The following is a 25004-nucleotide window of genomic DNA, read 5'->3' on the forward strand; positions in this document are numbered from 1 at the left end:
GGCCACCTCCGCTTCTAGAAAGTTCCGGCCGCTGCGCGGCAGCGGGGGCGGGGCCCGGCGGCGGCGGGGCCGCGGGGGTGGGCGGGGCGTCGCGTCGCGTCGCGCGGGCTGGAAACTTCCACGGCGCCGCGCGGCGGTTGGGCAGGGAAGCGGGTGGGTCGTGCAGCGCAGCGAGCAGCAGCAGCGGCAGCAGCAGCAGCTGCGGCCTCCCCGCCGTTCCGCCATGGACTCGCGCAAGCTGAGCGAGCTGCGGGCCTTCGTCAGGCTGTGCAAGCAGAACCCGGGCCTGCTGCACACCGAGGAGCTGGCTTTCCTGCGCGAGTGGGTGGAGAGGTCGGTCACGGGCCGCGGGGGCGGCCGTTGGGGTGGTCTCGCGCGGGGCGGCGCGTGCCGGCGGGCGGCCCCGCCGCGTGGCCGGGAGGCGGTGGCGGGGGGGAAGGGAGGGAGGCTCCGTCCCTCGCTGTTGGGGGGCGGCGGGCTCCCCCGGGGAGCGGCCGCGGCGTACTGCCGCCCTCCCGCCCCGCAGGTCGGGCGCGCAGTCGTTGCGACTCGTGCGTTAGAAAAGGCATTTATTTATTTATCCATCTACTTATTTATTTATCTGTCTTAAGCCCGCTCGCGCTTCTCGTTGCAAATCTTGTCCCCCCCCCCCGGCCATTTCAGTGGCTTAGCTTTCCGGGCGGGAAGGCTCCAGAGCTGTACTTAGCGAGCTAATTCTCGCATTATTCAGCAGAGCTGGCTAGCCACGCTGTAACGGATCTGAGTTTGTGGGGAGGTGGGCGGCGCTGACTTACATGCTGGTAGCCCAAAGCGTTAAATATCTCGCGGCTTAAAGCGCGAAATGGTTCGTGTCCAAAATTTGCTTACTCGCTGGAAGTCTCGCTTATCGTGTGGTTCAAATCTTGCTCCCTTGTGAGGCATTTTATATGTGTGTTGTTCAAGGCTGTAGATACTTTTTTTGTGTGCATTTGAAGCCTGTCATGGCAGATGCTTCTCAATATGAAAACGTCCCTTTACCTGCCCCCTAAGTTCCCCCAAAACGCCAAGTTAGAAGAGTTAAAGTCTACTGCTTGTAAAGACCCCACAGAACCTGTGTGTTCAGCTAGGGAACCATAGCCACGTCCCTCCTGCTCTGAAGAACTCGGAATCCTTGCAGATACTCTTCTTAAGAGAGAAGTTTTTATTTAGTATCAAATTTGAATTTACTCTAAAAATTTTGCTTTAAAGCTCCTCTGAAAGTATTCTAGTGGTATTTTGTGTCCTGTTGTAATTATTATAATTAATTGGAAAACTAATGCGGATACTCTTTTATTAAGTACTAGCACTTAACAGTATCCTGTGTAATGAAAATTGCTTTAAACTGTTTATTGGATCTGTTTATTAAATTGATGCTTAAACTTTTAAAACAGCTGAATGCTCTCATGTGACTGTGAAAACGCTCCTATTTAACTTTGTTTGGTTCTACAGTAATGATTGTAGTCGCGTGCGTGTGCCTAGGAAGGAGATGCACTTGTGTTTTATCCTACTGCAGGTCCTCAGCCCCTTTCCTCATGTATAAAAGACTTCAGCCACTCACCCAAACTTGCTTCCGTTGTTCTGTTGTGTAATTCTGAAGGTATGAACAGACTACTGGGGAGAGGGGGAGACACTAACTTCTTTTGACCAAAAAATGTGTTAGGGAAGTAAAAAGGTGAGCCTCTGATTTCTGGCTTTCTCCATGTTAATGTGGAAGGCTTTAACCTGGAGATTTGGTTTTAGTATTTATGTTTGCTTAATGCTTGGGATGTGTATTTTCTTATGTGTGTTGTAAGTATAAAATTCAGGTTTTTGAAGTGTGTTTTTTTCTGTGGAAAAGCTTTGTTGGATATCTTTGTTTCAGAAGTTAAAAACCTAACTCAAAATAGAATCTCACATAACTCTCTTAGTGTTTCTTGTTTCCTTCACGTGTTTGAGCTAAGTATTTGCATAAATTATACACTTGAACATTTAAAGTAGTAGCCAGACTACTTACTTTTCATATCAAACTGTCTGGAAGTTTGGTGGGTTCTCCTGCTCCTTTCCATAATAATAGCGCTGTTTGCAGGAGGACACTGACATACATGCCTTTTTTTTGGGGGTGGGGGGGAGTGTCTCCTTGCTGAGAAACTACTTGAAACTTATAATGGCCCAGGTTCAGTGGAAATATAGTTGATTGGTTTTTATCATATCTTTGTCAGGTTCACCTGTATTAATTTAAAAGATGTAGGTTTGGTCGTGAGGATGATGTTGCAAGTGATTACACAGTAATGACTAAGTGATAGCTGAAAAATCTTATGATGGATTTCAGTAAAATTTTAATAATTGATCTGACCTTTTTTAAAGCTGAGAGTAATGCTAATGGCTTGGGATGCCTGAGTGTGTGGTGCTTGATTTCTGACTCAGTGTTAATGTTGCATCAGAAATCTTAAGTCTTCTTTCATGTTTTCACATACTTCTTATCTATCTGTATAGCTGATGCATTTCATTTCTCTGTAGATACTTGTAAAGAATATACTAGTTTATGATTATGTTTGGAAAGGGTCTTGATATCCCACTTGTTGAAGCCTATTTCTTTCATAACTGCATAAATATATAAATATTTTAACAGGAATCATTGTAAAAGGAGTCATTATAAGAGTTGTTTCAAAAGCCTGTAGCTGAGCAAAGAAAACAAGAACAATCTTTAAAAGGAAGGCACAAAACTCAATTAATGAACAGGATTTTTTGCCTTTTTTGTTATTGTTCAGTAAGATTTTGACCTTTTGGATTTTCTGTAATCTGGTTCATCTGTAAAGATAATGTCACTGTAAGTAAGGAAAATGGATGCAGAAATGACAGTTGCAATTCTAAAAAGTCAAAAAAGCAGCACTTCACATTACTGTGGAAGCATGGAGCTGTTATTACAATGGAGTCCGGACAAATTCTCAAGCATAGTTACCTGAACTGCACAACTCTCACAAGGTCTCAGCACAAAGGCTTATTTTAGAATGTTTGTATGTGTGTGTGTGTGTGTTATTCTTGTATGACAACTCAATTATTGTGCAATATGAATAACTGATATGCTGTATGTGTAGCTACTGAGTTTAAATACATTGCAAGTTTAAATTGAATTTAAATACACTACATCGTTGCTGCATGTTTAATCACTGTAATCAAATACTACTTTAAGGATTGATTTTTGAGTAACTTGCGTAGGGATTGTTCTGGAATTGCAGATCTAGATTCAGTAAATGATAACTGAATAGTGAATATTTTTAAGGACTGGGAATAAAGGTGTGTTTGTGAAAGCAGTTTGTGCAGTTTGACAGTTTTTGAAGTACCATATTTGGAAATGCATAAATGCTTGTTAAACACCTCAGACTGTTTTAACAATTCTTTAATAAAGCCCTAGATTGGGGCTTGGGGAGGTAAAGAAGGCAGAAGAAACTAATCGAGTTGTTTCAGCCTTGAGATATTTCAAGGTTTCAGACTTAAAAACAGCTGATATTGAGACTAGTAATTTGGAATTGCTCTGGAATTTTAATCCTGCATTTTTAGCTTGAGCTGTTCTTAAATATATGTTTGGAAGATACGAATCAATTTTTGACCTTTTTTGGATTAGAGGGTTGTCAGTCTTTTTCACTAGACCTAGTAAGTGAACTAGGCTTTGAAAAAGTCTATTTAAAAAGAATGTTACAATATTTTTCAGCAAGCGTTAGTTGGATAGATGTATCTTAATTTCTGAGCATTGTACTAACCTGAACAATAGCCATTAACACTTCCATAATTCCTGAATAATTACAGTTCTCATTGGATGTGCAGAAGAGCAAATGTTCTTAGGCTCCCCTACTCTTGTCCTTGTAATGCCATTCTTCTAGCTGTTTTAGCTGACTTTTCTTGAACTACTTGCTGGGAGAGCTAGGATGAAACTCTTGAATTTTTAATATTGTATTATATGGCTATTGTCAGCCTGCAAGGGTAAAAATTTAAGAGAAATAGTTACTACCTGTATTGTATTTTTTGCTTAGCTCTATAATGATCTAATCAAACTGCAGTTGTTCTATCCTTGAAGTATAGCATAGATTAAGCAATGTCAATGTACCAGTGGTAGGTGTAGACTTTGTAGTAACTTCTGAAGATGCCTTTTTTTTTTTTGTAACTTCGGGTGCATTTTCCTGACAGTTTATCGTGATGTAAACTAGAGGTAATGCAGTGCTGCTCTCCTGCCTTTGGTTGCATCTTTTTCCCCCTCCTTGTGGTGCCAGATCCTGTCAATCTGGCCACCTCTTCTTCCTCCTCCCCCCTCCAGGTTTTCAGCCAGTTTGGAGCTTGGCTGTGAGGTGGCTGGTAACAGTAGAGAGAAGAGAGGGGAGAGTGGGACTGCAGCAGCCTGGCTTAAGTTGCCGTGTGATTTCATCTTTAGGGTTTAGTTTTGTGTTGCACAGGTGCTAGCTTTGCTGAAAGCAGGTAGTCTTGCTGCCTTCCAGGTCCTCCTGTCTGTTTACCCACTTCTTTCTCCCCCCCCTTGCATCATGTGTAACAGATTGTGTGGGCCCCAAATAAGTTAGTTCAGCCTGAGCTGATCAAAGCAAACATATATATTTGTTTTCGTGTGGCATTTACATGGCCAAAACATTTGAAAATTATCAGTAGATGGGAGTGCAGGGCATAGGATGAATGGGGATGGTCATCTTTGTGGCAGCCTGCCATTAGATATGATTAGATGTTAAATGAAGCAGAGCTAGAGAGTTTAGCCTGTGCTTATTTCTGGCTGCTGACCGAAGTCCATATAATACAAAGTTTATCCTGTATTGAAGGAATACTCTGTGCAAAGAATGCTTCTTGACTTTTAGCTGAGTAAAGGCATAAATATTGCAGTACACAAAAAGAATGAAATTGTTTTCATAGGCAGCAATTATTTTTAAGCTTGTAACTGTTCTATACAAGAAAAACACCAGGATAATTGGCTGGTTTTAGGCTTCTCCTAATTTATTGGGCACATGTTGCAAACTAATGAGAAATAATTGCTTTTTCTTGTATTGAAATGATAGAATGACATACAGTTTTGATTTGAAACAGAAGTTCTGTTTTAAGGGGAAAACCAATTTCAGCCAAGGAGGCAGCCTTTATTTGGAGAAAGGATGGGTGAGAGAGGTGTAATGAGCATAAGTTATGGTTGAGTTCTGGGTAAAAGAGCCAACAGAGCCAGTGTGTATTATATCACATTGAGACAAGCACAGTGAATGTGTGATTCTGTTACTGCTTTTACAATGAGTAGGATCATTATGTTTTCTGCCATGATAGAAATCTGAGATTGTCAGCAGGATCTAAATTTCTAAAGGACACGACTGTATTTTGGTAATTTTTTTTTCTCTTTCTATTTTTTTCCTTCGTTTTGCTGAACAGCATGGGAGGTACAATACCACCTGCTCCAGCCAATGCCCCTGCAGAAGAGACAAGTAAGGTGAGACATGGAAAATTTATCATTGAAAACTAATGTTTGGACTTTATGCAAAAATGTTGGGGAGGAAGGGGAGAAACAAAAATTACTGTCAATTTTCCTCCAAATAGGGTGGGTGAGTATGCTAGGGTGAGTGAGTACTAGATTGTGACACTTGGAAGACGTAAGTCTGCCCATTGTATCTTACAGATGGGGACTTGTTACAGATTGCTTTCTAGTGTGTTTCAAGTGTTGGCATGCTCTATTTCCCTAATCCTGAATGTCTGATGCGCTGTTCAGTGCAAGTGCCGAAGAAAAAAAGTTGCGATTTTTATGTACTTGCTGCCTGTATGTACACCTTTTCTGTAGTCATTAGTAGGTCAGATTATAATCTGTGCATGTCAAGAAATAGTAGCCATCATGATAGGTAATGAAGTGAACAGATAACTGTTAGCTTTTAAAACCAATGTTGTGGAGAACATAGATTTTGAAATGTGAATTGGATGTCTTTTGTTTTTTAAAGAAGGATTGTTAAAATGGGCTTGTAAAATTTTTTGTTTTGGGTTTAAGAAGACAATGGATGCTGGAATTACTGGTTAGAACTGTTTAATGAATTGTATGTAGAGGAGATATAAATTTTGACACTGACTATAAAGACAAACAGTTTGTCTGTAATAAAGGAGGCTGTGTTAAGTGAAGGGATTCAGAGGAGAGTAGTAACATGGTTATACATTGGTGGGAAAACATTTGAAGAAGCGTTGTAAGCAAGTGGCACAAGATAGCTGGCCTTGACAAATGTAGAAAATACTGTAATCATTGAGACCTGCTCATTGCTCACTGCTAAAGGACCCTAGCTTAATAGTGTTAGATTGAGAGAATATTTGATGCAGAGAATGTGTCAGGGAGGGCAGGAAGATAGGAAGGGGTAGTTAGCACTCATTGCAAGACTGGTTCTGAATTGGATATTATCTGAATCGTTTCATTTTGGTCATTAAATTATACAGTTTGAAGGACAGACTTTACTAACAGTCGAAGTTCACCTGTCAAGATTTGGTCTGCAAATTATTTGCATGGTTGACAGACTTAAGTTCAGAAGAGGGAAAAGGAGATTTGTGTCTTACATAAAACTGTTTAGAGCAATAAAATGCATAGAGCAATTGTCCACTTGGAAGATTTATGTTGAATTTTCTCATGCCTTATTACTTAATAAGGTGGGAATAGAGTATCAGTCAGAAATAATGTATGCTTACAAATACATTTCTTTCTTTTTTGCTCTTTTAGGGCAAAGCAGAGGAACAGCCAGAGGAACCAGTTAAATCACCTGAGCCAGAAAGTGAAGAGAGTGACTTAGGTGTGGAAGATAAATGTTGTTACTGCAGTACACCAATTTGAATGTGATTCTGAAAGTCCTCTCTCCGTTTGCAGGTGGAGCTTAATTTTGCTTTTTGTTTTTCCGCAGAAATTGACAATGAGGGTGTGATTGAACCAGACAATGATGACCCTCAAGAAATGGGAGATGAAAATGTGGAAGTAAGCACAGTATTTTCAGTGGCTCTGGCAGAAGAGAAGAGGGAGGGGGGTTTTGAATACAGTCAAGAATAGTTATTAGGCCTGGGGGGAGGAGGGAGGGAATAAGATTGCATGATCTAGGTAGCCATTCATTGCTTTGCTTCTTTTTCTGCTGAAAACTACTAGCCTAAAACTGAAAATTTTCCTTATTCAGTGTTGAGCCCATCAGAATAGGGGAAAATCAGGTCAGAAAAAGCCACAAAAATTGTCAGTACATCTGAGAGAACTAGACGTATAGAAATCTGTCATTATTCAACTTCTGAATTTTTTCTAGCTCAGAATAATGATGTCTTCAAGGTGAAAGCAGAAAATCACATTTTTCTAAACTAATTTCAATACAAATAAAAAATCTAGAGTCAGAAGTCTGGAGCTCTTTTCTTTGGCATTGTCTCAGCTTGGTACTTCTGGCCTGGACTCAATAGCTTTGGAGTTGATTGGTTGATTGGTTTGTTTTTTAGGTAACTGAAGAGATGATGGATCAAGCTAACGAGAAGAAGATGGAGGCTATAAATGCTCTGAGTGAAGGTGATAAATTGTTTTCTAGTAAATACTAAGGAACATAACATTGTTTCGTGCTCCTTTTTTTTAAAAAAAAAAAAAAGGAACTTGGACCTTTTTGAATGCTTTCGAGTAGGAGAAAAGCCCTCTTCCTAAGTACTCAGTTAAGAAAAAACTTTTTTTACCAGAATGTGATGTTTCTGTTGTATTTCAGAGAAAAGTTTGTTGTTTACCAAGCACTTCTTGTTAATGTTGTGTTGGATAGCAAAAGCTAGCTAGGACACGAAAGCTTTTTTTTAAGTGCTATCTTCCTGATGTGGCTGTAGTTGAAGACAGGGGGAAATTGTAGCAGCATCTTAATTATAAACTGACCAGCTTTTCTTTGAATTTGAATGATGTGTCTGTTATGGGACTTCTGTGCATATTATGATCGATGTTTTTATTGGTTTATTTTAACTCAGTAAAAAGCTGTGTAAAGAGGTAGCTTCCTGCTTGACTGGGTGCGAAGTCAAATGCTCAGATTTAACTAGAAAAAAGTTGTTTACTTGTTTACTTCCAGGCAGTAGTTTTGGAATTTGTGTTTGCATTTAGTAATAGATAATTTAAAATACAAAAGTTGAATTTGCTGATGTTGATAATGTTCCGTTTAAGAATTGTCTAAGGGCATAACAGCCTGTAAGGTTGGTTTGGCAACATGGTTTAAATCTCACTGTGTAATGACTCAAACTACTGATATTCATGTTCAGGTGAACTTCAGAGGGCTATCGACTTGTTCACTGAAGCCATCAAGTTGAATCCTTGTTTGGCCATCCTGTACGCCAAGAGGGCAAGGTGCGTCATTATGAACTAGTTATTTATATTTCTGCCTGCTCTGTTACTGCACTTAAAGAGCCAAAACATACTGGAAAATTGAGGATGTATGTACATTTAAATTAGATTAGGGAGAGAGGGAAGTACACTTAATTACATATAGGAGGAATTGTATGAACTAGATTTGCTGAAGCAGCCATCTAAGAATCTTAGTTGTTGAGGTACAGAATGATGTTCTAAAATACATTGTAGCAAATAATGCCTTTTGATATGTTGAATTAAAAAGATGCTGAATAACAAATGTTTGAAACAGCTAAAGATCCTTCTGGAATTAAGATAATGATTGAAATCATGTGCAGTCTAGATAAGAAGTTAATTGTGGATCATGTGAATTCTCTCCCTGTTGAACATGTTAAGTAAATTCTTTCATTGTGAAACAGACTTACTTCTGTTCAGCAGCCTTGCATAGGAACAGGATGTACCTATTCTCAACCCATTAAACCTTACTGCTGATTAAAGCAACCAGACTGCAGATAATGCATTAGGAACATACTGTCTGATTTGATATATGGTGGCCCTAGCTGCATAATACACAAACGTTTATCTTCCTGATTCTTGAAGAAGGCAGGGAAGTGGTAGACAAATCAGTGGGCTCTCAAAGCCCACAATCCTATGGATTTTTTTTTCTTCAAACACAGAACAAGCCTGCTGATCATGCATGTTTGATAGTTATGTGGATTTTCTCTATAGTAAGATAAAATCCGAAGAAATGTTTAGCTTTTGAGTTTCATGTGTACTCAATCATACTAGATTAGTTAGTGTCTGTTAACCGGTTCTACTGCATCTTACTGGTACAGGCCTGGCTCTTCTTTCTTTTTCGTATCAAAGTTTTTGGATATAACAGCATTTGTGTACTTTATAACAACTTTCTTCTGGGCCATCATAGGTGGGGTTTTTTTGTTGGTGGTGGTGGTAGTAGCTTTTTAAAAAACCCTTTGTAGTGCCATACAACCAGATGTTTTAGCAAATAGAAGAGCTTCAGGAGAAGTTGAGACATTTTTTCAATTTTGTCTATTGTGGAAATGAACAAAATGCATAGTACAAGTTGTAAAACCTACAATGTAACAGCAGTACTGATCAAGTGCTGTGAGTAATCCTCCTCTCCCTGGTAGACTTGATTTAAAAATCTTTTAATGTCCTGAGCAGCATGCAGCATTGGAACATCTGTCATTGGTGAGGTATAGCTTTGGGACAACTTCCTGACATATTGTTCACCTATTTATTTCTAGAAGAAAAGATGTGAATTTATGCTTGCCTAAGTAGCCTTAATGATGAAATAACTGGAAGGTAGTATAATTGCTGATACATTTCTTTCAAGTAGATGTTGAAGGACAAAAGTTCTAACTTGGAGTATCTTGGATATTGTGGATTTTGAAATTTGAGTACTTTGTCAATTCAGGAATGTTTTTTAGTGTTTCCTGCAGAGGTTTTTGTGCAGCATGAGATAATCGTGCCAAGTATCTGAACATCTTTAGCATTTTTTCTGTAATAGTTGGTTGCATTTGCTGGAATATTGTAAAGCTTCCAATTACTTGCCTTAACTGAGAAGGGAACAGGGCTACCTTCTGTAAACCTTTATGACACATCTGCTATCAAGGTATTTGCTTTTGAAAACAGCAATTAAGAACACAAATAGTGCTTTACATAGAATATGAAGATTGCAGCTAATCCTTGATTTATAGACAGCCCCTTAAAATTTTAATAGACTATGGCTTCTCTTCCTAACAATGTGATAGTAAAGCTAATTTGACTACTCATAGTCTCAAACATGGATTAAGGCTTTGTTTGCTTAATACCTATTTTTTGTTCTTTAAAGATTCATTGTCAAACAACACAAAGGTTCTTTATAGTCTCTAGTTGTATCTTTTTTCTCATGCACTGTCTGTTCCAGACTATAGAGTCCTAACTGATTTCTCTGTATGGGCAGCTTCTGTGCTGTAGTTGAAGTTTTGTTGCTTTTCTTGGGACACTTCTCAGTTCCACTATCCGCTGCTTTGAGATGAAGGGATGGGACCAAAATTTCATGCGGTATTCAAGCTGAGGCCCATTGTGGATTTATACAGTGACATGATAGTGTTCTATTTTAGTTTCTTTCTTGATTGCTAATCTTTGATTTATGCACATTGACTTCTGTGTATTGAGCTTAAGATGCAGGTTGCAAGATCGGGAGAAAAAGAATATCGTGTAAGTTCAAGGAATGATGGGGTGACTCGGGGAGAGGCAGTGGAAGGAAGATGCTAAATAGGCCATGAGAGACTTCAGAGTGAGCAGCTTAAAGAGACGAACTCTGTTTTGTGGCTTATCAGACTAGGTGATCAAGCAGTTGCTCTTGTTCTGTACAGACAACTTCAAACCAATGTGCCCGTGTAGTTCCTGATGGTTCTAACCATTGATCCTTGTAGCGTGTGTGAAAACTCATGCTTAATTTCTTCTTTTAGTTCTTTTAAAGACTTTGTAATGTGGAGTGTATAATATTACCTATATTTTGTTCAACTGGTTCTTTGCCATTTGTTAGAGATGCATGGACCATGAAATTCAACTCTCCTTTGCATTTATTGATCCTCTCTTAATGCACCAAAGTTCTTGCTAGTGAGGCTTGACTTCTAACAGCAAACACATGGACTTTCAGCTAATGATTCACCTAAAAAAATGTAAATGTCAGTAACACATTGTGTATCTCAAAAAATCATCTTTAATTCAACTCTTCAAATGCGTCTTTGTAGTTCACTTGTTTGTTAGTAATCTAAAATTATTTCCCACTTAGGTTAGTAACTTGGTATTTGAATATTTACAATAAATGTTCTCATTCCCACAGTGTTTTTGTGAAACTACAGAAGCCAAATGCTGCCATTAGAGACTGTGACAGAGCCATCAAGATTAATCCTGACTCAGCACAGACCTACAAATGGAGGGGAAAAGCACATAGGTGATGCACTGCAGCTATACTTCATATCCTCTTCACTTAATTATGGAGAACAATTTTATTTATGCCTTCTGTCCTTCTGTATTTTTCTGTGATATGTGACTTGTCTATCTTGTACCTAAGAGCCATAGTCATGAGCCAAGAAAAGATTATGTTGAATGTATATTGATGGATTACAAGAAAGAAAGGATGATGATTTGTGAATAATTCTTCTGGCACTGCCTTTTTTTTTTTTTTTTTTGTAAATCATCTTCTCAAGGCTTATTGCCATCCTGTATAGCATCTTGTAACTGCTAAAGACTATGAAATCTAGGACTGTGGGGTTTATTTGCTTGGACATCTTTTGTTTTTTAGTGTAGTTTTTATTTACTAATCTATAATTCTAAACATAGCTTGGCTGCCCTTACTCCGTAGAGTCCTAGAGCACTTAAGTAGTAAATTTAACTCCCTGCTGACTTAGGGAACCATGTGTTTCAATTGGAGATAAGTAGTAAGCAAACAGGGTAATTGTCTAAAATAGCATCAGGCCAGTGTCCCCCCTCCTAATTGTCTAAAATAGCATCAGGCCAGTGTCCCCCCTCCAACTGTACTTAGCGTAAAGTTTTTTCTAAAGTGACAATAGATCAGCCAAAAATAATATGATGATGTTTTTTTTCCAGACTCTAAAAGTGGAAGGAATGAGCATTAATAGAACTTAAAACAAACAAAAAAAAATCCACCCCCCCACTATTTCGAGCAGTGTTGAGAGTAGTTTATTAATGTCTACAATTTTAATATATGGGATGGAGCCTAAGAGTGAGACTAGAGCATAGTTTGGTTTAACAGCTTTTTCTGTAAGCAAAAGTGCTTTGACACATTGAAAGTACCTAATTTTTAATTTTTAAATATCACAACTTTGTCTAAACGAACATTTAAATAGTGCTGTACAGTAGCTTTTGTGACCCCTTTAACTAAGACATGATGCATTCCTACAGTTTCCTACAGTGTAGGAAATATCCTACAGCTAGGATATTTCAGTGCTGAATAAAGAAGATCCACTTAAGCTTGTTCTAGTAGTGGTTTAGACTTGTGCAGAACACTCAATGTACAGGGAGTGTTCATGTAACAGGGTTCAGCAGAGGAATATCAATATTTTTAAAATAAAGTTTTAAGTGGTTCAGAGAGTATTTATCAGTTTACTTCATGTGTTTAAGGTAGGGTACCTTCTCTTTAACAGCTTCTTTATAACAAAGAATGGCATTAGTTGTTTTTTTTTCCCCTCATTTTTTGCTTCAGGCAAAGGTTATTGTAAGGATATGAAGCAAGCAAGTATCCTCTAATGGCTTCATAGTCTGTAAGTTACAGAAAATCCCATAATTGTTAGCAAGATTTGAATTTGAGTAAGTCTATATAGCTGCAGGTAAAAATACTGTATGCTGCATGGTTGTAAATACCTTGAAGATCAGCAAGAATTGTGTTGTGTATTTTTTTTCTTTTTTTTGTCTCCTCCTGAATGTTGGTGTCTTCTCTATTCCAGACTTCTGGGTCACTGGGAGGAGGCTGCACATGATCTTGCATTGGCTTGTAAATTGGATTATGATGAAGATGCTAGTGCGATGCTGAAGGAGGTGCAACCAAGAGTAAGTAGGGATGGATAAAGTAGGTCCCTTGTTCGTCTGTGTTTGAAAGGCATTGCTGCCTTCAGTTCTTTCAGTATACGTTGTTTTGTGGGAATGTGGGATTGTTCGTATGTCATCTGACACTTCAGACTGAGTTTATAAATACTTTGCGTCTTAAATCACAGTTCTTTGTGGCTGTGTGTAGAGAAATTGAGTCTCTAGAGCTACATGTGTAACTAAATAGGTAATAATTAGTCTTCTTAAATCTTAATAGAAAAATCCCAAGTGATTGAAGTTAGACTGGCATTTTATAACTTTGGCTGAAAACATGAAGAACGGGAAGAGAGCCCTCAGATAATGGACTACCAAAAAGAAAAAAAAAATTCTGAACTTTGTATCAAAGCTTCATCTTAAACACTATGTACAAAGGAAGCATTCTTTACTTTGATACTTTTAGTAATCCACCACATGAGGGCAGCATAATCTATGTGAAACTGGTTTTCAGTTCAAGGGTTTGGCCCCAGCATTGTTCTAAGGAAGAACTGTGTAACAAATGTCAAGACTGTTGATAGTAGACTTTTTCTTTTTCCCCGCTTTTACATATTCTAATGAAGCAGTTCACTGACCACTTTGCAGCTATTGCATAATCATTCCTGTATCTAATAGCTTTAGCTTGTATTTTTCCTACTATGGCTTTGTAGAAGATACTCTCTCTAAAACAATAATTAAGCCCGTCTTAAAAAATAAGTCTTCTGTATTGAAGACTGTTTATCTGTGATAAATCTAAATAGGTCGTAGACCGCAGACTTTTTTTACAAGAGGTTTACTTGATTCTTGGCTGAAGTAGAACTTCTTACTTCTCAGCTGATCTGCCTGTGCACAAAAGGAGCAGAGTATGGCTATTTTACATTGATATGTACTTGCCAACTGTGTGGAAATATGAGTGTGCAACTTGGGGGGGGGGGGGTTCATGAGTGATCTTTAGTACAAGTGAGAATAATATGTTTACTTAATCTGTTTACTTTCAGCTTTTGCAGCACTCCCTAATCTGTAGCACTTCCAGCTGAAAGTCTAAAGTTAAAAATTCTAGAAACGTTTAGTTCATTTTGAGAAATACTTAGATACTATGAAAGTTAAAACTTTGAAGATTCTTAAGTCCCGTTCATAAAAATGTTTGTTTATCTCTATTGAGCCTTTACATGGCCAGAACTTTTTTTGAACATCAGGTTCCAAGAACATGTACTGCTTTTGGTATCAGTCCGTTCTACTGTTTGCAACTTGCTTTCTCTGGGAAAAGTTCTAGAATCACATGGTATGGAATGAATATCTGCTAGCTAAAATAAGTTGTATCAAAAGTCTACTCCTTAGAAAAGTTATTTCTTTTTTTAAAGGGTATTCTGAAAGGATAGAACAGTAGCCATATGTGAGAGAGGTATCTATCCATGATTTGTACTAACAGAGTAGCCATTATCAGCAATGTTGTCCATCACAGCTCAGCAATTTGTGAAATCATGAGCTGTTTTTTGCAGTACTATACAAGGGTACATTCTAGTTTCAGGAGAGCAGTGCTGCAGTTAGTATCCTGCTAAGGATATGATCTGAGTGAGGAGCCTTAGGGAAATGACTGTTAACTAGCCACCTCCACTGGGGCTGTCTTGCAAACTCTCTCCCCACCTACCCTGTCTGACTTTGGTTCAGGAATTCTTCCCAGGTCTTGAGCCTAGCTGTATGTGCTACCGCACATTTGGAGCAACACTAACCCTATCAAAAAGAGGAGAGGAAAAATTATTTTTCATATTACTGTGCCAGTGGAAAAATACCCTGTTTCAGAGCAGTTGCTGTTATTAGCCCTGGAGGAATTAGTATCTCGATGTATAAACAGGAAGGTATGTGGAAGTTTAACATGCTTAAGTTCTCACTATGGTGTAAGTGTTGTATAGGTGAAAAAAAAAGCATGCTAGAGTGCATGTTCTAAAGAACTCAAGTAGGGCCTGGTAGACGTAAATGACTGATTGGATTTGAGAGTAAATTGCAAATGGTTCCTAAAAGAAATAAATTCTAAAGATGTGAAATCATAAACCTGTATTTTAAGAATTGATAAAAACAGATTGTTAAGCTTGGTTGTATTTAGTATTGAAGTATGTTATGTGTGGTATGCTAGAAATGGACATGAAATCTGATATTGTATTGTAACAGGCTCAGAAAATTGCGGAACATCGCCGAAAATATGAGCGGAAACGTGAAGAAAAGGAAATCAAGGAAAGAATGGAGAGAGTGAAGAAGGCACGAGAAGAGCATGAGAGAGCACAAAGGGTGAATACTTAAACTTTAGTATTTCTTAATCAGTTGGAGAGTGGCACAGTTACTTTGATTAAAATGAATTGCACATATGAAAATCAATTTAATTTTACATCTTTAAATTTTGCAGAATTGATTTCTGTCTGGGTTGCTTTACCAATAACGAAATCTGAAGAAGAGGATCTTATACTGCTTCTGCTTCTTATGACAAAAATAGACTCTGGGTCTCTACTAATTTTGTACTTTAAGAATTCAATTATTGTATATCAGAAAAGTTTTCACTTAAAGTACTTGTTTTCCTCAAAGTGTGTAGGGGGTTGTTAAACTCAGGACAGTCCTTTGTTTTTCTTCCTCACATCCAGACACACTGTTCGCAAGCTTTTTTTCATGCTTTACTGATACATTTTTTACAAGTTGACTTAATTTTTTTTTTTTTTTTTTTAGAGCTAACAGGCTAGAACAAGTTGTATAGTTCATATTCAGTAAAAACACACTCAACTTGCCTACTGTTATTTGGTAATTTTTTTCCAGGTATCACTATCTGTTTGTCTGTAGTTTCATATATAGTCAAGTGCTTCTTGTTTATTGCTATAGCTTATATGCCTGAAACAGTCTCAGCTATCTTTTCCTCCTCAAATCTACTGAGCAGTAGAAAACAGGCTGCAGTTCTATTACTTGCTATGGAAAAAGGCTGCAATTCTCGAATTTTCTCTGGAATTATGTGCTTTTGTCTGCAGGAGGAAGAAGCAAGGCGACAGGCAGGAGGAGCTCAGTTTGGTGGCTTCCCAGGTGGCTTCCCAGGTATTTCATTTTTAAGCACTGATAGCTGAGGTGGAGGTGACTGGTCTTTCCATAGGGAGCTGGCCTCTTTTATTATCATGGCAATCTATACATCCTTTCTTCTCAAGGCTGAGAGAAAAATGTGTGAAGTTTAGAGCTTGTCTACAGATGACTCTTTCTATGCAGTAGCGAGAAGTGGGATGGGATTTTTTTTTTCTCTTAAATGTTATTCATGCTGAATTCAATGATAATTAATGGAATGAAAGGACTCAAGTCTGAGAAGGCAAGGATGCAGTGTTTGCTTAATAATGTATGATGAAAAACTTGTATAAAAATAATTTTTAAATTATCCAGGATGGCTTGAACCATTTCTGCTTAAGAACAGTAGGATTGAAATAGAAAATTTGGGTTGAATGTTAAGGAAATCTGTGCTGTTTTGCAAGCTGTGTTGAACAGAACTGTCTCTTAAAGGAGGTGGTACAGTCCACCCTGTAGAAAAGCTATAACTTCAGTATTCTTCAGAGAACTGTTGTTGAATAGTTTCATGGAAAGCAGGCCTTCCATCATGTTCTTGGTTCTCTATAATTTACTGTACCTAAAAATAAATCTAGTGCTCTTAAAGACTGAGACATAGGTGGAGTAGGCCAGGTGCATGCTCCAACAAAACCAGTTTGTCAGGGGAAGCAAATGGAGAGGAACTATATTCGCCCTGCTCAGCACAACCTGATTATATGCTGATTAAGTATTCAAAACTGGGACCTCAAGCATTTTGCTTTAGGGTTGTTTTGGTTTCCTCCTTTGGTAGCATTTTTTCAAATCTAGGATTCCTGCCAGTGTGGAATGTACCTGAGACATCCTGATCAGCATTTGCCTCAAGTTGTTCACCTCATGCAGCTGGTTTGTTAAGTTAAACAGAAAATAACTATATCTCTATGCAAGGTGCTAGAATCTGCCACTTGTTACAAGCTTTTCCTTGGATTAAAAATACACGTTAAATGAGATGCAGACCTTCACAGAAGGAGCAGGTGAAACCCGTACTTTCCATTTAGCGGAGTAGCTGTAGCGTTGCGTAAGATACGGCTTTGGAGGTGTGATAAAGGAATATTTCTTGCTCTCTCTGCATGAGCGCATGGCTAGATGAATTAAACCTTTTCCATTGTATATTCTTGTTTTGGATTTGCAGGTGGATTTCCTGGAGCTATGCCTGGAGGTATGCCAGGAATGGCAGGTATGCCAGGTCTCAATGAAATTCTCAGTGATCCAGAAGTCCTTGCGGCCATGCAGGTGAGGATTTGATAAAACCAAAGCTAAGTGTTGAGAATGAGGGAGAGACTGTGCTCGTGAGCTGAGGGAAGGAAGGAAGATGTGACCTCTTTCATAGCAATAGAGTACTTTATTTTTGTTGTGAAATTCTGTCCTTGTATGTGGCACCAGATTGTCTGGAATCAATGCTGTTTTTCAAATTGACAAGGACTGTAATTAAGCTCCTCCTCCTCCCCCTCCCCCCAGCCCTATATTTGCATACAATAGAGTTTTTGAGCTTTTTGGCATGTTGAGTCTGTTGGATAGTTGTCTTCTATGGAGTATTAGTGGATTTCTTTTTGAATGCACAGAAATTGCAGTGAGATGATTATGCACAAATGAATAATTGTTAATATTATTGCAGTACAATATAATACAATTGTGTTGACAGGAGAATTGCCTTTCTCTTTAGAGAATCGAGTATTTGTTTTTTGTCAAAGGCAAACTTGTGATGGATTACTTCCACATTTAGTATTTTCAAAATTCATGTTCAGAAAGCTCACTCTCCTAGTGGGCTTGATTTAATTGTTGATTTAGTTGCTCAGTGTCATAACTGATTTTATTTAAGAACAGTATTTCAGCAGTTTACAGTAGAGCATATTCGACAACATCAGTTTTATAGGCAGGCGAGCTAGACAAAATGTGATTTGCATACTAATATGGTCAAGTATAAAAATGTCCTATCACTTCTTTCTGGATTCCTCTGGTTAAACTAGAGTTTCATAACGTTCCATGGTCATCGAATAGATGTGTTGCATATACAGTTATAATCCCCTTCGAAATAAAAGCATAGCAAGGGACAGTTACTTGAAAGGACCTCGAATTGTGAAAAAATGCAACGTTTTCCATAAAGAAGTACATGACTTTTTTTAATGTTTGCTGGTATTTGGAAATACACCTTTACTTAGGCTCTTACATTCTTTAATGGTGACTTGCATCCAACCCATCTGAAAAAAAAAGCGTGTATATTATTAACTCCTACTTACAGTAGGAGTTTGAAATAACAATTGCTGAAAACAGGGCTTTGAAGTGCAGTTGCATATTAAGTGCTTGCAAAATGCCTTTGAGCTGCATTGCATACTGATGATATGTTCCCCAAAATACTGTAGTACTCTGTTGCAAGCTCATACGGTGTCAGTATTTTTCTTAACCTTTCAGTGAAGTCTCAGGTCTCGTTGACCTCTTTTTGTGCCAACTTTAAACCTAGCCGTATCTATTCGGCATGGTACCTATTTTTGCACTACCTTCTTTTCTTAAAATGTCCAGCTGACTATAAGCTGATGCTCTTTGTCAGAATGTAATCTCTATCCTTAAAAGCCATTAGTAGTTGTTACTTCTTGGCTTGCCTCTGCTCAGTGCAACTACAGAATATGTTAATGGAAAGTGGTAGCTGGCAGCTGTTAGCACTGCGGTTAACCATGAGCTATTAGAGCAAAGTTAGACACCAACTTACACAAGTCTCTTTCAAATAGTTAAGGTGTTATTTTAGCTGACACTTGCGGAGTCTCGTCACTGTGAGGGATACTTTTAAAAGTTACGTTGAGAGTAAAGGCCTTCTTCCTAGTCTCTAGGTAGCCAGTAGACTGTTGTCTGCTCAGCTTTGAGACTTCTCCATGAGCTAACATTGAAATGTGCCAGAGTTTGTTACCATCCTGGTAAACCTTAAAACTCTGCATGTGTGAACATCATCAAAATTAAACTGATTTCACTGTCACCCTTAGCTTGTCCTGCAGAAGCAGGCTACCTATGGATAAATTGATAAAAGTTACTGCTTATCATTGGCATATAGATAAGAACCTCTGCAAAATGGTATAAAAGCTTTCTTCTTGACATATTTTTTGGTTCCATTGTCTGAAGACTTTTTTTTTTTTTTTTTTAATCTTCAGAGTACGTATTTTTTTCTTTCTCAAATTGTGGCTGGTGCTAGTCTTCTATGTGTAAAAGTGATAACCATTTGGCATATTCCTTTTCAGGGCTTCTTAGCAATAGTAGTTGTGATCTTTTGTGATAATTTCTAATGCATCTTATTTTAGCCAGCTTCTCTGTGAGCATTTTAGTCTCAGAAGAATTTGCTGAGATGGGTATCCTTGGGGTAGAGGGTAATGTTTCTCTTACTTCACTATTCTGGCTATCTGGAGAGTTCTGTAATACTTCATCTTGCATGTGCAGCTGCATTCAGTGGATATGATCCGACATTTCTGTTTCGGAGAGCACTCATGGGTTAAATATAAATCCTTTTCAACAGGAGTGATGTGTAAAATGACCTTGTGGATTACTTACTTGCCATGTAGTCACTTGCTGGATGCAGGCTTCCACAGAAATGCATACATTAGAAAAAAAGAGTAGTGGTAACTGTTTTCCCTTAAAAGTATCTTTCATCCTTTTGCAACTAAAGACCAGAGCATTGAAGAACTGAATATTTTGACTGTTTATAGAATAGTCACATTTCCCTGTTAAATGTTGACATTTGGGTAGATTAACTGTTGCTGCAGCGTTACTCTCAAATTTTTTTCTGAAAGTATTGTTCTTGAGTCTGAAACCTTGATTATGTATGTATGAAGAGCTACACGAGTGCAGAATAACTTACTTGCAGTCCATTCATAAGATGATAAAACATCTAGAATGGAATTGGAGATTTAACATTCAATTTAGATGTACTTTTACACTTACGATCCAGTGACTGAGCTTATTCTGCTTTGTATTCTGAATTGATGTATAGGAAGAAACACAGATATTGCAACATGACTGTTTTTTATAGTTGTATGCGCAGTTTTGAAATTAGAAATTTGAGAGGTTTGGATTTGTGGAAGTTTTTATTTGGACAGGAGTCCTGTAAAGTAGTAAAGATAAATCTAATGCCTGTTTTCTGAACTTCAGCATTCTAGTTTTCACAGACTTTGCAAATCCCTTTTGTGGGGGAGTCAAAAACACTTGTAAATGCCTTTAACAAAAGATAAGGCTTGACTCTTTCAGTTCCCAACTTGTATAAAACATGACTGAACCATATGGTTGATTTAAGTGGACTGCACACCTACCAAACTCAGTCTTGGATCAGACTTGTTAAACAGCTTTTGTCTGCATCTGATGCTAGAATAGTTACAGGGTGCTGTCACTGTAGTGCTGACAGATCTGAGGGCACTGATTGGTTTTTGCTGTTTCCAAAGAATAGAGCTGTTGGAGTGATGGGATAGAAGTCTAGGGAAGATTGTACCTGTCACTGAAACTGTTTAAATGTGTTACAAGGAACAGCAAACGAAAACTACAGCTGATCTAGATGATTTGTACCGGAAATAATAAACTCCTTACATTTTAGCTGGGTTAAAACTCGAATCTTTTATGTGCAAGTTGCTTATAATGGAAACATTTTTACAGGATGAGATGTACAACCAGTCAATATAGGTTATTTATTAAAAACATAATTAAAAACATTCATATGTAAAATGATTTTTAAAAAACAATCCTGATTTAATGGAGGCCTAAGGTGTACTAGCAGTACAGAAAAGAAGTGTTAATATTTCTCACACTAAATAGGGAAGATAAAGGTGATATGCTTTTGACCAGTGTCTTTAATGTATATGTGAATGTATGTCAGCCACAACACAGTAGTGTAATGAGATGCAAGTTTCTGAGTTAGGATTTCCCAGAGGAGATAGGGAATGGTTGCCTGAGAATCAGATGCATTTTTAAAAAGCCAAATATTGCCACTTCATCTGCTCACAGCCCAGCAAATTCAAGTTTTTGCTGCTGGAAGGAAAGGGGGTGAAAGGGATGATTAGCAGCCCTTGCTTGGTGGAACGCTGTCCTGTCCTGAATGCTGCACACCAAGCTCCTGCCTCCTCCTCTAGAATGCATATGAAGATGCTTGAATAGAAGTAATCCAACAGGTGTGGACAAGATTGGCTGCTGTTTTAGGGAAAAAGAATTGTCATCCTATCCTCCTCCTCCTCACACATGGCACTACTAGTACAGCAAAGTCAGTAATGACTGAGGTGTTTATTGGTGAAGTGTTAACTTCATGCACTAATATCACTGGATTTCTTTAGAGACCTCTTACCTAAAACTCTTATCTAGTCTTGACATGTTAACAACTGAGCAAGTATAGACTTGTGTTGGAACCACATGACCACTAACTTTTGTAAACTTGCTTTATAAATGCACTAATTTGGGGTGGTTTTTTTTGTCCTGCAGGATCCGGAAGTTATGGTTGCATTCCAAGATGTTGCCCAGAACCCAGCAAATATGTCCAAGTACCAGAATAACCCCAAGGTCATGAATCTCATCAGTAAATTGTCTGCCAAATTTGGCAGTAAACCGTAAAATCCTTGGTTCTTAAAAATCATATCTGAATGGGAAGGATTGATTTGGCTAACCAGTGTTGCAATAAAATGAACCATTTTACCTCTGATCTTCCTAAGAAGAGAAATGGGGTGTTTTAAAGAGAATTACTCTCTAGCCCCGTGTGTTGAACTTTCTAATGATTGGTTTATAGCACTCAAATTATACTGAAATAACATACATTTCCAACCATCCCTCCTTGCCTAAGAGTTTGCAAACTTTTATTAAGTATTAAAGACAGTTTCTTCTGAATGAAGACTCTTGTAAGAAACTGTAATATTCTTGGGGTGTAAGATACAACCTCTTACAGATTTTTTCTTTTTTATTATTATTCTCAGTAAGCAAAGAGGAAGGAACTTTAATAGATGAAGTCTGTCTTACCCACTTTGGACGGAATAGTTGATCTTGTTATAAATAGCAAAAGTGAGACAAGTGTGAAGAATTAACTGGATAAAGGAATTGTCTGCAAATACAAGTCCTTATTTTTTTAAATGGGTGACTGACTTTATATAGCCATTAAAAATTATTGATATAACCATGCTAGCTAGTTATACACTGGAACTTCTGGCAGTACTGCAAATAATTCATATTTTGATTACCACAACTGTGCAGCAAAGGTACAGTCCTATCCTTTGCACAGCCTGGCATGAAATACATATTGCAGATGCCACAGAGGTTTTGTTGCTTGCTCAATTCTTGTCCAGCACCTTTATGTAACATTTTATTTATCAAGCTGGGTGTGGAAGAGCAGCTTACTGTCTGACTTGCGCTCTTACCCTTTCCCGGTTGGCAGGTCCTCAGCTGGTTGCACTTGCCTTTCTTTGGGGCTGTGCTTACCAGGTTTCATCTATTTGGAAATTTTAGGGAAGGGAATCTTGTTCCTATCACTACCTCTGTCCTGTTGAATGCAAGCCATCCAGAACATGTAAATGCAGAGTTCTAAATCAGTTAAGGGGAAGAGTGCCCAACAAAATTGCAGCTCTGGATTCTGAAAGGGTTTGAGCCCTTAATATACTTAAAAACAAAATTCCTTGGCCAAAGTTGTCTTGTTGTCTTTTTTTTTTTTTTTTTTTTTTTTTAATAAATCCTGCTGTCTGTTTAGAGATGTCTCTACCACATACTGTAGTCTTCCATCTTTCTTGTATCCTTTTCTTTAAAAAAACAAAAACAAAAAAAAAAAAACCCAACTTTTGTCCTGGTTTCATACTTCAATTCATTGTGGTGCAGAGGAAAAGGTGAAGTAATTGGAGCAGATAAACATACTTCTAACATTTGTGAATTAACAGCATGGGTATCCTTGAAAACAGCGTGTCTGTGCTGTTTATGTTCAATGGATTTGTGACTACCAATAAAGACAATTGTTGCTTCTGTCTTTGTCTTAGCTGAAACATTACACTTCCATGGAGAAATTATTAGTTGTTCACCACTTAATTCTCAACATTTATGTGTTATTCTTTTGTAATTCTGTATCTTAAGCCATAATTGATGTTACCGTTCCATCTGGATTGGTATAGGAACTCAAAAAGAAGTGCAAAAAATAAATCTCCAAATGCTTTTTTTGTCATACTGGTAACCCTGCAGAATGAAATGTGAATCTTTTTGCTTAAGAAATATAGTTCTGAATACTTCTAGGAGCCTTTAAAAATAAAGTATGGTTTTGAAAAATAAAACTTCTTGGGTTTGTGTAACTTTCTGGTAAAGCCTGTTCTGTTTAAGCTAAATCATTCATATGGGAGTACTTTAACTAAACTGTATATAAAACTTGGGATTTAAATACCAGATCTAAATGCTTGAGTTTGTTCTGTCATGAAGACAAGCCCTTAAGTTATGATGAAGCGTTGCTTTGTACCTGGTTTTTGGTCACACTTTGATATCCAGTTCCTGTAAGGAGATGCTTAAACTTGAAATAGGTCACACTTCAGTATAGGTTGAAACGCCACTTCTACTTCATTCAGGCTCGTCTGTATGTGCTGTGCGTAAGTTAGAGTATTCTTAACACAGATTCACTCCCTACGCCTTCCTGTTACTCCATCTTAGCTCTTAATGTCTGTCTATATGTAATTGGTCAAAAGTAGGAAACTACCTCCAGCTAGTATAAATGGTGTCATCTTTGTTTCCTGCCTGCTTGCTTACGTGTCAGTAACACTTGTATAGAGCCAACTGACTCAAGAAAAGTGTTCTCCCTTAATTTTGGTGTTCATTTTAGCCATCTAGGTGAATTCTTGTGACTCTGTGGGAATACACATCCCATCCTGTGACTCCTTTGGTGTATGAGGTTTTTTTGGGTGGGGGTGGGGGAGCAGACATGTTTTTAATTCTGTCCATTAAGTTAACTGAAGAGATCTGCAGATCTCCTGTCATTTCTCCAAGCTGCTGTGTGAACATCTGAGCAGCTAAACTGGTTTGAAGAGAAGTGCAAGCGTGGAAAGTGTAATTGCACTGGAGACCAGCAAGGATGATAACAGTTCCTAACGCAGGCTATAAGTAGCTGTATGAAAAAGTTACTGTTTCGTTCAGTGTTTGCTCCAAAATGCACTGACAGCTGTTTCACGTTATGTGCTTCCATTGCAGTACATAGTAGGGATTATTTGTAAAAGTACAGTGGCAGTGATCAATTTAGCTGAAGATTTGACTCCAGAAACACTTGAGCTGCCGGTGTGTATGAATGGCTCAGGTGACAGCATGAGACCTGAGGGACTGTGTGGTGTTTAGATGTGCTTTTCTGCCATTTGAGGCAAATTATGCAGTGCACTGTTTGGCTTATCCTGTGCCTTGGATGAGGTGACCTGTTACACCAGAGGTTATGATAATACACCTGCAGTTTAAGTTTACTGGTAGTAAAAAGTAGTAGATGTGGTAGCCCTGTTGCGTTGTATGAGTTTGAGTGAGCCATCTTACTGTCTGGTTCAACTGCTACCCCAAGGGATTATAGGAAATGTCAGGTCAGATGTTGCTTCTCAGACTGACCTAATTCACAGTGAGCCTGACTGAGCTGCAGTATGGACCATTCAAGGCTTGGTGCCAGTGTCATAACTTAATGTGTCTTTTGAAACTTTAAATTTCTTTTAAATGCTTTTAAAAGCCATTTATCAAAGTGGGTTGATATGTCTTCTTTTGGAATTTAACAAACAGATGGGCAGAGGCCAGACTCTATCAAAGTTAGATGGAGGCCAGTGGGACAAGACTAGACTAAGCAATGATGGATCAGAGGCAAAATGGGTCTATAAATGAGTGTTAGAAAGCCTGTAAAGATAAAACTATGTGGTAGAAACAGATGCTACTACTGGCCCTCTCCAACAAGCTGCAGTTTAAGACGTATTTTCATTTTTCCTGTATGTTACCTTCAAGGCCTTTGCATAAAGCCTGTCCAAGCATAAGTCCTGTATATGTCTGT

At 38.2% G+C, this 25004-nt stretch overlaps 1 protein-coding gene across 1 annotated transcript; it reads left to right on the forward strand.

The window, feature by feature from the left end:
• Window positions 1-88: 88 nt before the first annotated feature.
• On the forward strand, window positions 89-23280 carry ST13 (ST13 Hsp70 interacting protein). The gene is made up of 12 exons (XM_062587473.1): window positions 89-333; window positions 5404-5461; window positions 6719-6788; window positions 6897-6967; window positions 7465-7531; window positions 8251-8335; window positions 11190-11300; window positions 12814-12916; window positions 15092-15208; window positions 15931-15994; window positions 17157-17257; window positions 21464-23280. Exons 1-12 carry the CDS (start codon window positions 224-226, stop codon window positions 21590-21592), a joined length of 1086 nt encoding a protein of 361 aa, XP_062443457.1. The 5' UTR covers window positions 89-223; the 3' UTR covers window positions 21593-23280.
• The last annotated feature ends 1724 nt before the right edge of the window (window positions 23281-25004 follow it).

Source organism: Rhea pennata, chromosome 1 (assembly GCF_028389875.1).
Source record: "Rhea pennata isolate bPtePen1 chromosome 1, bPtePen1.pri, whole genome shotgun sequence".
NCBI lineage: Eukaryota > Metazoa > Chordata > Aves > Rheiformes > Rheidae > Rhea > Rhea pennata.